The sequence below is a fragment of the Oncorhynchus keta genome, chromosome 10, assembly GCF_023373465.1.
Source record: "Oncorhynchus keta strain PuntledgeMale-10-30-2019 chromosome 10, Oket_V2, whole genome shotgun sequence".
NCBI lineage: Eukaryota > Metazoa > Chordata > Actinopteri > Salmoniformes > Salmonidae > Oncorhynchus > Oncorhynchus keta.
In genome coordinates this window covers 32,649,845-32,665,479 of record NC_068430.1, presented here as the reverse complement: position 1 = coordinate 32,665,479, position 15,635 = coordinate 32,649,845, and the positions used below count along the sequence as shown (strand labels likewise).

Genomic DNA, 15,635 nt, shown 5'->3' with positions numbered 1-15,635 from the left:
AGCCGGGTTGTGACAAAAACTCACACTCATTCTTAAGTTTAATAAATGCATCTAATAGTTTGTGTGTGTGGCAGGCTTACAATGATGGCAAAAAACAACATTTGAGATTGAGCTGACCCTGGTGCTAGAGGGGGTAGCTGGGGGTTGAATGTTTGAAGGAGTACGGGACTATAAAGTTTTGGGAACCACTGACCCAACTCTGCAGCCGGAGGAGTCTATTTTCTCATGTCTGTTTCTTAACAATCACATCATCAGACAATGAGCTGATTGGTTGATTGGGTAATTGTGTCCCAGTGGGGATTGAGGCATGCTGGGTAAATCACCATGGTGACATCTCTGACAGGAGCGTGGAGACGAAAGTGACAGCTCTAACGCACATTCACGTGTGTGTGTTTGTGTGTGTGTGTGTATGTTTGTGTGAGCGTGTGTGGCAGGACAGGGACAACTCACTGCCCTGATCACTCTGAGAGTGGCTAATTCAATACCCCACACATCATCCCCCACTGTTACAATATGCTAATTTACTGAGGAGGAAACAGGGGACAGCTCTCTCCTCTCCTCCTTTTTCTTTCACTTCTCTTTCTCCTCCCTCTTCTCCTTAGCTTCTCCTTCTCCTCCCTCCACCAGTTCTATTGGTCTCTTCTTTCTGCTACCTCTACAACATTTACTACTTATCTTATTCATCCCCTTTCATCCTTTCCTGCTCAACCCCCCTCCCCCCATCGTCGTTCTTCCTCTGTCTTTTATCTTCCCCCTCTGCCTCTTAACAATAACTATATAAATGGATCGCATTTCTTCCCACTTGTCACTGTGTCTCAAAGTGATTTACACTTGTCTCCTCTTCCTTCCCCTTGTTCTCCTCCTCCTTCTCTCTGCCTCTGTCTTCCCGCGCCTCTTTGTTGTATTGTGAGATCAAACAATGTGTCAGACTGACGAGACAGGCGGAAAGGACGCTGATGACAGAATAATGAGGACATCAGTGTACCAGTTCCATGCATTGACATCATTTCACCACTAGGCACACACTGGTTGAATCATCGTTGTTTCCACATCATTTCATTTAAAATAGGCGTTGAATTGACGTCTGTGTCCAGTGGGTCATTATTACACTTTACTGGCACTTTCAAGAAAAGGTTCTAGTTAATACACTTTACTACTCCACTGTATCTCTGCTTCAGTCCTGAAATGGATTACACGCACGCCCACACGCACGCACACACACACACACAGGATAAATACTTACCCCATGTGATGGGTATGTTAGCCAGCCCCAGTCCCCTGATATTGAGGATGTGTCTAGTAGATTCACTGCAAAACATAAAGAACATCTGTGAGGATAAATATATATGAAATGTGTGTAGTACTCACAGTCACACACACTATAATGAACAGAGTGCATGGACAGCTGTAAAGACATCTGTGATACGTATTTGTACATTTGGAGACACCATTACATGGCTTTGTGTCTCCCACAGGTAGCTATCGTTCCCATTCCTGAGCTGAAGAATATTACACATTGGTAACAGTGAGTGTGTCTGTGCGCCAAGTTTATTATAGTTGTGTTTCCTTTTTTATTCGTTTTTCAATTTTTATTCGAAAATCTGTTTAGTTTCAGTTCTTTTTCTGACCTGATTTGCAAGTTTTATTTTGTTTATTTGCAGTTTTATTTTCAGTGTTAGGTACAGAAAGTACTGTCAGGTCCAAAACGATTGGAAATCTTGATAAAGATAAGGAAAAAAGACTGTATAAAAGAAATAATACAAATAGTCCCATAAAGAAAAAAAGAGCCATAACATCTAAGATCCACCACCATGTTTGACAGTAGGTGTGGGGTTCTTTTCAGCATCCTTATTTAGACCTCAAACCCACCACTGGTCTGCGTAGCCAAAGAGATCTATTTTCATGTCATCTGATCATAGAACCGGTTCCAATCCAAGTGTCAATGCCTTATTAGCAAACTTCAGGTGTTTACATTTGTTGGATGGCATGACAATAATAATACGCAAGTTGATGGGTTAGGTCATAGGTTAGGTTAGGTACTCTCTCTCTTGTCCATGCTACCACCAATCCAATGCTTTTTAACTTTAGTACTACATGTAAGAAGGGTATAGTACTGTTACCTCTGTCTGACAGAAAGTACTCAAAGTAATCCCATAAGTGGTTTTGCTGTTTTCGACCGACCACTGGAAGTTTAGAGTTTAATGTTTGTATTGCTATTTCTCACACTCTGAAATTGCCCTTTGGCTACGCTAGCTACGTAGCGAAAATACAACGTTAACCAGTGGAAGAGGGGATTTTTTGTATGGAGATCAATGGGAGAGTGTCAAATTTAGTGAACATGAAATAGAATTTCTGATTTGCTATGTGTCACGAACCTCGCTGAAGAGGAATGCCTCTTCCTGTTCGGGCGGGGCTCGGCGGTCGTCGTCACCGGCCTATTAGCTGCCATCAATTCCTTTTCCGTTTGTGTTGGTTAGTGGTTATTTTGCTCCAGCTAGAGCTCTACCTGGCTACCGTGCGTCCGGCTCCCTCGGGTGAGGAGAGTGTGGGCCTCCTCGTCTCCTGTTTAACGGGCAAGGCCCTGGACTGGGCTAACGCGGTCTGGACTCGGCTCGGGACAACTACCTGGAGTTCAACCGCCGTTTCCGAGCTGTGTTCGATCATCCACCAGAGGGTAAAGTGGCGGGTGAGCGACTGTTCCACTTCAGACAGGAGATGAGGAGCGCGCAGGACTTCGCGTTGGAGTTTAGGACCCGAGCTGCTGGTGCTGGGTGGAATGACAGGGCCCTGATGGACCATTACCAGTCTAGTCTCCGGGAGGATGTCCGCCGGGAGCGAGCTTGCAGAGACACAACTCTCTCCCTGGATGAACTTATAGACATGTCTATTCGATTGGACAACCTGCTAGCTGCCCGCGGGCGTTCAGAAGGGGTCCTGTTAATTCCACCTTCCAGCTCTCCCACTCCCACTCAGATGGAGTTGGGAGGAGCTGCATCTAGGGGGACCAGAGGGGGCTCCTCCTGCTCCTATTGTCGACGGAGAGGACACACTTCGGACCGGTGTTGGAGGAGTCCCTCTGGGAGTCGAGATGGTCGGCGGAACACTCCTCGGCCACCCCAGGTGAGTAAGCACCACACTCACTCAGAGCTCCCTGTTGGTCACATGTTTTTGTTAATTTTTTCCCCTGCGTTTTTCCCCTCTCTTCAGCATAAGGCGCTAGTCGATTCAGGCGCAGTTGGGAGTTTTATGGATTGTGGACTCGCCCGTAAATTGGGTATTCCGTTAGTGCAGATAGACCCACCTATCCCCGTGCACTCCTTAGATAGCCGACCGTTAGGGTCAGGGCTGGTCAGGGAGGCCACGATTCCGCTGGACATGGTAACGCAGGGGAATCATAGGGAGAGGATCAGTTTCTACCTTATTGATTAACCTGGGTTCCCGGTGGTGTTGGGGGTTCCCTGGCTGGCTATTCACAATCCCGTTATTTCCTGGAAACAGGAGGATCTTAAGGGGTGGTCAGACGAGTGTTCAGAGAGGTGTATAGGAGTTTCCATCGGTGCCACGACGGTGGAGAGTCCAGACCAGGTTTCCACCGTGCGCATTCCCCCAGAATATGCCGATTTGGCTATCGCTTTTAGTAAGAAGAAAGCGACCAAATTACCACCTCATCGACGGTGGGATTGCGTGATAAACCTCCAGGAGAACGCTGCACTTCCCCGGAGTCATGTGTACCCACTGTCACAGGAGGAGACGTTGGCTATGGAGACATATGTCACGGAAGCTCTGAGACAGGGGTACATTCGGCCCTCCATGTCACCCGTCTCCTCGAGTTTCTTTTTTGTGAGGAAAAAGGAGGGAGGTCTGCGTCCGTGCATTGATTATCGAGGTCTCAATTCGATCACCGTGGGTTTTAGTTATCCGCTACCTCTCATCGCTACGGCGGTGGAATCATTCCACGGAGCGCGTTTCTTCACAAAACTGGACCTCAGGAGCGCGTATAATCTGGTGCGTATTCGGGGAGGAGACGAGTGGAAAACAGCGTTTCGTACCACATCAGGCCACTATGAGTACCTCGTCATGGGTTGAAGAATGCTCCAGCCGTCTTCCAATCCTTTGTAGATGAGATTCTTAGGGACTTGCACGGGCAGGGTGTGGTAGTCTATATTGACGACATCTTGATTTATTCTACCACTCGCGCCGCGCATGTTTCCTTGGTGCGCAGGGTTCTTGGGCGACTGCTGGAGCATGACTTATACGTCAAGGCTGAGAAATGTGTGTTCTCCAAACCAGCCGTTTCCTTCCTGGGTTATCGCATTTCCAGCTCGGGGATGATGATGGAGTGTGACCGCGTTAACGCCGTGCGTAATTGGCCGACTCCGACCACGGTAAAGGAGGTGCAGCGGTTTTTAGGGTTTGCCAATTACTACCGGAGGTTTATCCGGGGTTTTGGTCAAGTAGCGGCGCCCATTACCTCACTGCTGAAGGGGGGACCGGTGCGTCTGCGGTGGTCAGCAGAGGCTGATGGAGCCTTCAACCAGTTGAAGGTACTGTTCACCGGAGCTCCCGTGTTGGCGCATCTGGACCCTTCGTTAGCATTCATAGTGGAGGTGGATGCGTCCGAGGCTGGAGTTGGAGCCGTGCTGTCTCAGCGCTCGGGCACGCCACCGAAGCTCCGTCCCTGCGCTTTCTTTTCTAAGAAGCTGGGTCCGGCGGAGCGGAACTATGATGTGGGGGATCGGGAGTTACTAGCTATGGTAAAAGCCCTGAAGGTGTGGAGACACTGGCTTGAGGGGGCTAAACACCCTTTTCTCATCTGGACTGACCACCGTAATCTGGAGTATATTCGGGAAGCGAGGAGACTGAATCCACGTCAGGCTAGGTGGGCCATGTTCTTTACACGTTTTAGATTTACGATCTCTTACAGACCAGGTTCCCTCAACACTAAGGCCGACGCGCTGTCCCGACACCGAGGACCGGTCCATCGAACCCACTCCCATCCTTCCAGCCTATCGGCTGGTGGCCCCAGTGGTATGGGAGGTGGACGCGGACATCGAGCGGGCGTTGAGGGTCGAACCTGCGCCTATACAGTGTCCAACTGATCGAAGTTACGTACCGCTTGGTGTCCGTGATAAATTGATTCGGTGGGCTCACACACTACCGTCTGCGGGATTGATAGGACGGGGTCTTAGGGGGAAATACTGGTGGCCCACTTTAGCTAGGGATGTGAGGCTCTATGTCTCCTCCTGTTCGGTATGCGCCCAGAGTAAGGCTCCTAGGCACCTTCCTAGAGGGAAGTTACAGCCCCTCCCGGTTCCACAACGGCCATGGTCCCATCTCTCGGTAGATTTCCTTACTGATCTTCCCCTATCTCAGGGGAACACTACCGTTCTGGTCGTTGTGGATCTGTTCTCTAAGTCCTGCCGTCTCCTCCCATTGCCTGGTCTTCCTACGGCCCTACAGACTGCGGAGGCTCTATTTACCCACGTCTTCCGGCACTATGGGGTTCCAGAGGATATAGTCTCAGATCGGGGTCCCCAGTTCACGTCCTGGGTTTGGAAGGCGTTTATGGAGCGTCTGGGGATCTCGGTCAGCCTTACCTCTGGTTATCACCCCGAAAGTAATGGGCAGGTGGAGAGAGTAAACCAGGAAGTGGGTAGGTTTCTGAGGTCGTATTGCCAGGACCAGCCAGGAGAATGGGCGAGGTACGTTCCGTGGGCAGAATTGGCCCAGAACTCTCTTCGGCATTCGTCTACGAATATGTCGCCGTTCCAATGCGTACTGGGCTACCAGCCGGTCCTGGCTCCGTGGCATCAGAGTCAGACCAGGGCTCCTGCGGTGGAGGAGTGGGTACAGCGCTCTAGAGAGACCTGGCGGGCAGTCCAGGATTCTCTCAGGCAGGCCAGTGAACAGCAGAAGAGAGACGCTGACCGCCACCGCAGTGAGGCCCCGGTGTTCTCACCAGGGGACAGGGTCTGGCTCTCGACCCGAAACCTGCCCCTCCGCCTGCCCTGCCGGAAGCTGGGGCCGCAGTGTGTGGGGCCATTTAAAGTCCTGAGGAGGATAAACAAGGTTTGTTATAGATTGCAACTTCCCTCTTATTATCGCATTAACCCCTCGTTTCATGTGTCTCTCCTCAGGCCGGTGGTAGCTGGTCCCCTACAAGACAATGAGGTACCGGAGGTCCCTCCACCCCCTCTGGACATCGAGGGGTCCCTGGCGTAGGGGGGTCCCTCGGTTGCACCGGTGTAATAAATTTGATAAACGACAGAACCCTGCTCTCTGCGCCTGATTCCATCCACCACTCTTAGTTTTTCGTAACACTATGTGAGGCTTATTTGATTGAATAGAAGTTTTGTCATGTTCAGGTTGTTACAAATGTATAAGTCGACGCATGTGGCATCCCGGCATCTTTGAGAAAAACAATATTATATCGGAGTTGTGCCTGTTGTTCACATGTGAATCTGCCCTCTCATTGGCTAGAATGTTATCGCCTGCACTTGCCTGCCTTCCACATTTGTGGAAAAGTATTCCCATGAGTCCAGTCTCTTGTTAGTATATACAATTTAGAAAATTGATTTTAGTTAGTTTTGGAGTCAAATATAATCGTTTCAGTATAGCTTTAGTTTAGTTTGAATTTTTCATTCATTATTTTATTTCAGTTAACATAACTAGTTTTAGCCTTACTTAGTTCAGTTTACTATAATAACCTTGCTGTGCACACACGTGTGTGGCTGCTGGGTCAGACTTTAATGGGCTAACTAATCACCTTCCCACTGTTGACGTTTCTCACTGGGTGATCAATAAAGTCGATCAGCACACACTCCCATTTACAACTCATACTTCTCCATTCCAACCCCAGCCTCAGCCATCCATCCAGCATGGAGACACATCCCAGCCCAGACAGCCATTCATCCAGCATGGAGACACATCCCAGCCCAGACAGCCATTCATCCAGCATGGAGACACATCCCAGCCCAGACAGCCATCCATCCAGCATGGAGACACATCCCAGCCCAGACAGCCATTCATCCAGCATGGAGACACATCCCAGCCCAGACAGCCATCCATCCAGCATGGAGACACATCCCAGCCCAGACAGCCATCCATCCAGCATGGAGACACATCCCAGCCTCAGCCATCCATCCAGCATGGAGACACATCCCAGCCCAGACAGCCATCCATCCAGCATGGAGACACATCCCAGCCCAGACAGCCAGATATCCCCCGGGCTCATGTTAATGCAGGCTCCAAGGTGACCCGGAGAAATGTGGAGGCGTAGGTGAGTTTGTTTGGGAAGGTTTTGTATCTCTGTGTCACGTTGCTTTGTGTTGCACAGCTCAGCTCACACTGAATTGGGCTGTGACACCAGACAGAGACACACGCACCTTTGTGACAGGTGTGATAGATGAGGTAGGATGCCTGAGGCCGGGGCCGTTGTCACAGCAACCTGGAGCGGAGCATCACAGCAGGTGATGTCACCTTGACCCAATTTACCCTCTGAGCCCTGGGAGCCTAAACCTCAGTATGGTCTGTATAATATAATACATGCAATTCAGCAGGGGAGTGAGGTGTGTGTGTGTGTGTGTGTGTGTGTGTGTGTGTGTGTGTGTGTGTGTGTGTGTGTGTGTGTGTGTGTGTGTGTGTGTGTGTGTGTGTGTGTGTGTGTGTGTGTGTGTGTGTGTGTGTGTGTGTGTGTGTGTGTGTGTGGCCCTAACTGCTAGCACCCTGTTATTTCCAAGCTCGAGGACCCCAATACCTACAGATCTTACAGACCTCAACTCAGGGAACCCTCCAGTCCGCTCCATGGTGGACCCATCCAAAATCACCCCGGGTGAACCACCAGTAGTCACCCCCAATGTACCCCCTGACCTAGACATTCAGTTCCCCGCCACCACGGTAGGTTTAGGGTACCCCGCGACCACGGTAGGGTCGGAGTGCCCTTCCTTCCCGGCAGGGTCAGAGTTCACTTCCTTCCCGGCAGGGTCAGATTTCCCTTCCTTCCCAGCAAGGTTAGAGTTCCTGTCCTTCCTGGTAGGGTCAGGTTTAGAGTTCCGTGGCTCTCTGCTAGACCTTCAGTGCCCTGCCCCTCAGGTAGGCTTTGAGTATCCTGCCCTTCAATAGGTCAGACGTACCCCTACATCCCCCCTCCCCCTAAGTGTGCTGCTCTGCCAGGCCTTTAGGCACCTTACCCAGTTAGGGTAAGGTGCCTCCCTATCCTGCCAGGCTTAGAGCCCCCTATAGAGCTAAGACCTAAGTTAGTTGCCCCGTCTGCAGGTCTACAGTCTCTGGCCCTGTACGGATCGCAGCCCCCTGCCTTAGTTGGTAGACAGTTGCCAAGCCCACCAGGTTTAGAGCCTCCTGTCCTACTTGGCCCAACATTTGCTGCATTAGGCTTGCTGTCTCCAGACCTACTTAGCCTGCAGGTCCCTAGCCTTTCAGGCTTAGAGCTTCCTGTCTTGATAGGCCACATGTTTTCTGTGCTAGGCACTCAGTCTATATAACTAAGCACTCAATCTATATAACTAGGCAATCAGTATATATAACTAGGCCCTCATTCTATATAACTAGGTCAGCAGTCTATATAACTAGGATCTCAGTCTATATAACTAGGCCCTCAGTCTATATAACTAGGTCATCAGTCCTCAACTCTAATAGGTCTGCTGTCCCCAGCCCTAGTCAGCCCTCAGTCCCTAGCCCAGGTGAGTCATCAGGCTCTTACCCCACTAGGCTCTGAGTTCCCTATTCCTCCAGTAGGCCCAGAGATCTACAGTTGTTCTAGCTCTCAGTTGTTCTCCATATCAGGTCAATAGTCAGTTTCCCCTCCTGCACGGGAAGACTCTCCTGCCCTTGCACCTGAGGAACCACCTGACCTCATCTCTGGGGCCCAGCCAGCCCCTGCCTCCAGAACCCTGATGAGCCTCGCCCAGGGGTCTCAACTTGCTCCACCATGGTAGCCATTGCCTTCAGCAGTGGTGAGAGAGTCACCAACCCCAGCAGCAGCCAGCAAGCAGCCAACGACAGTTGTGGCCGGTGTACCACATTCCTCTGCCATAGTTGGCGAGCCACCTCCTCCAGCCAAGGCCAGCCTCTGGCACCATACTCAGTGCCAACGGATGGATCCCAGGGGCCCTGCACCAGCTGAGTTACAGGGTCCCCAAGATCTAGCCCTAGCCAGGCCCAGAGAGGGCTATAAATCTTACTCTGTGCCAGCTAGCTTCTCACTCTCTCTGGCAGTGTATTTCCTATTTCAGTATGTGTAGATGTGCCAGTATTCAGTGTAATATTACTGCACTCTCTCTCTCTCTCTCACTCTCTCTCTCTCTCTCTCTCTCTCTCTCTCTCCCTCTCTCTCTCCATCTGTCTCTCCCTCTCTCTCTCTCTCTCTCTCTCTCTCTCTCTCTCTCTCTCTCTCTCTCTCTCTCTCTCTCTCTCTCTCTCCCGTTCAAATTCTTCAGCAAATAACACAAGCATTAATTGAGAGTCAGGTGAACTGCTGTTCGGTGGTCTGGGGAAATGCATCATCTAGTGAAGTTAGGAGGCTGCAGAATGCACAGAATAAAGCAGGATTGTTTTAAGGTGGAGATATGGTTCTTCTTTTGCAGTCATGGGTTGTTTTAAGGTGGAGATATGGTTATTCTGTTGCAGTCATGGGTTGTTTTAAGGTGGAGATATGGTTCTTCTGTTGCAGTCAAGGATTGTTTTAAGGTGGAGATATGGTTCTTCTGTTGCAGTCATGCTCAGTGTTCTTGGTTGGTCATCAATTGACAAGATAATTGAAAAAAACATGCTTATTTTATAATATACATCATTTAAAACGGACAAGTTCTATTCACAACGGTATTCAGTTGGTAAGAGACAGACATTCTGTAAATACTAGGAATAGATTGTCCCCCATCTATGTGTTATCCAGACAGAACAGTATTCAGTTGGTAAGAGACAGACATTCTGTAAATACTAGAAATAGATTGTCCCCCATCTATGTGTTATCCAGACAGAACAGTATTCAGTTGGTAAGAGACAGACATTCTGTAAATACTAGGAATAGATTGTCCCCCATCTATGTGTTATCCAGACAGAACAGTATTCAGTTGGTAAGAGACAGACATTCTGTAAATACTAGGAATAGATTGTCCACCATCTATGCGTTATCCAGACAGAAAAGAGAAATAGGCAAAATAACATTTTGATTTGGAGCAATAAAGAAATTGAATAAATTAACTGAGCAAACTAGAAACCTTTCAATATATACATTTAAATATTATTTTAAAACAATTTAAATATAGTATATAGACATTTTGTGGGACTATAGTAGATGAAGAATCAATATTTTTTAGATTTAGTATTTATTGGGTCATTATGCTAGTATACTATGTATGTTTGTAATAGTGTGTTATGTGAAAGTGTGTTTGTATTATAAATTGTATTTTAATGTTTAAGGACTCTTGGAAGATTCGTCCAAATGGGGGCTAAAAAATTTTAATAAAATCTCCCTCTGTCTCTCTCCCTCCATCTCTCTCCCTCCGTCTCTCTCCCTCCGTCTCTCTCCCTCCGTCTCTCTCCCTCCGTCTCTCTCCCTCCGTCTCTCTCCCTCCGTCTCTCTCTCCCTTTCAAATTCAAGACGCTTTTTTGGCATCAAAAACATTCCGTCAATATTGCCAAAGCAACAATTTATACAATATACAATGTAATAACAATAATGAAGAATAATAAGATAACATGGTAGTAAATAATAATACAAATAAATAAATAATGGAAATAACAACAATAAAATGGTAACATTGAATAGTAAAAATTGAAAAATGGAATAAATAGTAGGGACAACAAAAGGCTAAACATGGAAAATGAACATGCTACTATTATTACTACTAAAATGAATGCTACCACCACTATTATTAACATTAATACTACAACTAACCCTACTACAACCACAACCACTATTATTAACATTAATACTACAACTAACCCTACTACAACCACAACCACTATTATTAACATTAATACTACAACTAACCCTACTACAACCACAACCACTATTATTAACATTAATACTACAACTAACCCTACTACAACCACAACCACTATTATTAACATTAATACTACAACTAACCCTACTACAACCACAACCACTATTATTAACATTATTACTACAACTAACCCTACTACAACCACAACCACTATTATTAACATTAATACTACAACTAACCCTACTACAACCACAACCACTATTATTAACATTATTACTACAACTAACCCTACTACAACCACAACCACTATTATTAACATTAATACTACAACTAACCCTACTACAACCACAACCACTATTATTAACATTAATACTACATCTAACCCTACTACAACCACAACCACTATTATTAACATTAATACTACAACTAACCCTACTACAACCACAACCACTATTATTAACATTAATACTACAACTAACCCTTCTACCACCACTATTATTAACACTAATACTACAACTAACCCTACTACCACCACAACCACTAGTAGAATGTCTACCTCTAATATCTCTACCCCAATACTACAACCATCATTACTACTACTACTACTACCACAACTATCAGTACCATCATTAAACTACTACTCTTACCATCACCCATGCTACCTGTACCACTACTATTTAGAATAATAATCACAATAATACTACTAATAATAATACAAATAATAAGTAAGTTACTGCTTACTATGCAGATGTTATTATTCAGTGTCCCTCAGGCTATGGCAGGAAAATATATATTTTTCTGCAAGAGGAGCCGTTTCTCCTTTGCCCATTAGTATTTTTATTTTTTCCTCTGGGTTTAATAAGATACAATTTGGAATAAATGTAGCAATTTCTGTGAATAATGAATCTCTTTGTGTGGAATATTTCTCACAGTGAAGGGGAAAATGCATCTCTGTTTCTACCTCCCCTGTTGTGCAGTGACCACATGCACACTCCTCCTTGGGTAGCCATGTCTTTATATCTCTGTCTCTACCTCCCCTGTCATGCAGTGACCACATACACGCTCCTCTTTGGGTAGCCGTGTCTTTTTATGTCTGCCGGTTTCTATTGCCAATCGGTGGTCACTCAGCCTGTACTTGGTAAGGATCTGTCTCTGCTTCGTATCTCTGACAGAGTAGAGATAAACCAGCCAATTCATATCCTCTGTATAGGGTCAGATAGCAATTTAGTCAGCTTTGAGATTTTGTTTCGTTCTCTCTCTCTCTCGCTCTCTCTCTTTGTCCCTCTCCCTTACCCTCCCTCTTTCTTTCTTTGTGTGTGTGTGTGTGTGTGTGTGCATTGTTTGTGTTCCAGCCTCCTTATCCAGAGGAATTTATGTCTGCCCCAGGGTTCACTGTCACAACAGCTGATGTTCCAGACATTAAAATTAGACTGTTTACACCCTCCCATCTCTGTATCTCTGTATCTCGTTTTCTACTCTCTCTCTCTTTCTCCATCTCTACTTTCTTTCTCTCCCTCTATCTCTCGTATTGTAATTAGTTGGTGTGGCGATGGTCCTAATTTGGGCTTGCTGGTGCTGAGGAGGGCAGTGGGTCAGAACACTGTCACTGAGACAGATGGCACTGCCACCTTCCCCTCCCCCCTCATGCCCCTCTTCCTCTCTCCATCTTCTCTCTCCCTCTCTTCCTCAGGGGGTCTCTTTCCGATCGTCTTGCGCTGATTATGCATTGGGCCCCTCTCTCAATCCAATGTCACAATTGACTCTTTGCTAAGCCCCGCCCCCTTTGGTTACTGTTGCAACCTTGGACAACATGTTCGCAGAAAGTTGAATTACCCATTCAACCACTGGTGAAATCCCAACAATAATCTCAAACTGTATTTCTAATACACAATTAAATTAAACACAGACTACTCCTTGCTAATCAGGAAACTATTGGGTATGTTGTGATGGACTGTCATAACCTGGTAAAATTCTGTTTGTAGTGTGGCTAGCCACTGAATGGCTCTGAATTCACTGTCAGCATGCAGTCACAGCTATAACCACCGTTGGAGCTAATTAGTGCTTTCAAATTGTATCCTGATGTAGCCAGCAGTTGGGAGTTGCATTTATAACATTGGTAACTTAGCAAGCTAACATACATTTTCAAAAAAGAAGTTATATTAAGTGGCCAGCTAGCTAACATACATTTTGAGAAAATACGTTATATTAAGTGGCTAGCTAGCTAACATACATTTTGAGAAAATACGTTATATTAAGTGGCCAGCTAGCTAACATACATTTTGAGAAAATACGTTATATTAAGTGGCCAGCTAGCTAACATACAATTTGAGAAAATACGTTATATTAAGTGGCCAGCTAGCAAACATACATTTTGAGAAAATACGTTATATTAAGTGTCTAGCTAGCTAACATACATTTTGACAAAATACGTTATATTAAGTGGCTAGCTAGCTAACATACATTTTGAGAAAATAACTTATATTAAGTGGCTAGCTAGCTAACATACATTTTGAGAAAATAACTTAAGTGGCTAGCTTGTTAGAAAGATTTGGTGCGCTGTTATAGCTGTTTTAGTAATTTACTGTATTAATCAACAGAATGATACTGTTGAAACTGAATACAGTAGATTACAATTTGTTTTACAATACAATTGAAGACTTTTCTGTAATTCTAACAGTAAAAAAACTGTAGAACGTGCAGTAAAACCTCCCCCCTCCCTTTTGTACTCTGCTGCTACTAATTGTTTAGTATCTATGCATAGTCACTTCACCCCTAAATTACCTCAACTAACTTGTACCCCCGCACACTGTCTCGGTACCGGTACTACCTGTATATAGCCTCGTTATTGTTATTCTTATTGTGTTACTTATTCTTTTATTTTTTTTACTTTAGTCTATTTGGTAAAAATTGTCTTAACTGTTCTTGAACTGCACTGTTGGTTAAGGACTTGCAAGTAAGCATTTCACGGCAAGGTTTACACTTGTTGTATTCGGCGCATGTGACAAATAAAGTTTGATTTAATTTAAAAATACCTTAAATGTGTTCTACAGTATTAATTATGGTGCATTGAGAGAAAATGTTATGGACAGGGAAGGAGCCTCTCGCTCATTAACATATTTTAATAAGGTGTGTCTTGTAAGAGGCTATATTTGTTGCACCCGTGAGTGAGAATGCTGCACCCTCACAGAATACAATAATATACTGTATTTTAGGAAATCTATAAACCTTGTCCTGAAATTCTACACTAACTTATTGGCTAATTGCTGCCAGTCATTTACTGCAATTGAGAATACAGTACCATACCTAATTTTTGGATCTCCAAAAGCCTTTTGAAAACTAGTGGGTGCATGGTATTGTTGTTCTCACTCATTTAACTTGCCTAGTTAAATAAAGGTTGAATAATAATAAAAAATACATTTTAAATGAACATACGTTACATGACCAAATGTGTGTGGACACCTGCTCGTTGAACATTTCATTCCAAAATCATGGCTATTAATATGGAGTTGGTGCCCCCTTTTCTGCTATAACAGCCTCCACTCTTCTGGGAAGGCTTCCATTCAGGCACAAGAACATTAGTGAGGTCGGGCACTGATGTTGGGCGATTAGGCCTGGCTCGCAGTCGGCATTCCAATTTATCCGAAAGGTGTTCGATGGGGTTGAGGTCAAGGCTCTGTGCAGGCCAGTCAAGTTCTTCCACACTGATCTCGACAAACCATTTCTGTATGGGCCTCACTTCGTGCACGGGGAATTGTCATGCTGAAACAGGAAAGGGTCTTCCCCAGTCTGTTGCCACAAAGTTGGAAGCACAGAATCGTCTAGAATGTTATTGAAAGCTGTAGCATTAAGATTTCCCTTCACTGGAACTAAAGGGCCTAGCCCGAACCATGAAGCATTATTCCACCTCTGCCAAACTTTACAGTTGGCACTATGCATTGGGGCAGGTTCTCCTGTCATCCCCCAAACTCAGATTTGTCCGTCGGACTGCCAGATGGTGAAGTGTGATTCATCACTCCAGAGAACACGTTTCCACTGCTCCAGAGTCCAATGGAGGCGAGCTTTACACCACTCCGGCCGACTTTTGGCATTGCACATGGTGATCTTATACTTGTGTGCAGCTGCTCAGCCATGGAAACCCATTTATGAAGCTCCTGACAAACAGTTATTTTGCTGACGTTGCTTCCAGAGGCAGTTTGGAACTCGGTAGTGTTGCAGCCGAAGACAGACGTTTTTTATGCGCCACGCACTTCAGCACTCAGTCGTCCCGTTCTGTGAGCGGCTGAGCCGTTGTTGCTCCTAGACGTTTCCACTTCACAATAACAGCACTTACAGTTGACCGGGGCAGCTCTAGCAGGGCAGAAATTAAACAAACTGACTTGTTGGAAAGGTGGCTTCCTATGACGGTGCCACGTTGAAAGTCACTGAGCTCTTCAGTAAGGCCATTCTACTGCCAATGTTTGTCTATGGAGATTGCATGGCTGTGTGTTCGATTTACATAAGTACATACTTGGGTAAAAAACTATTTTTGCTTTGTCATTATGGGGTATTGTGTGCAGATTTATGAGGGGGAAAAAGCCATTTAAACCATTTTAGAATAAGTCTGTAATGTAACAAAATGTGAAAAATGTCAAGGGATCTGAATACTTTCCGAATGAACTGTATGTTAAGATA

General features: G+C 45.8%; 1 protein-coding gene across 1 annotated transcript in view; it reads right to left on the bottom strand.

The window, feature by feature from the left end:
• epha8 (eph receptor A8) overlaps positions 1 to 15,635 on the bottom strand; it is a 104,601-nt gene that overhangs the window by 51,996 nt on the left and 36,970 nt on the right. The window contains exon 2 of the mRNA XM_035777682.2: positions 1,244 to 1,308. Within this exon, the coding sequence (XP_035633575.1) occupies positions 1,244 to 1,308 (65 nt within the window). The remainder of the gene's footprint in view (positions 1 to 1,243; positions 1,309 to 15,635) is intronic.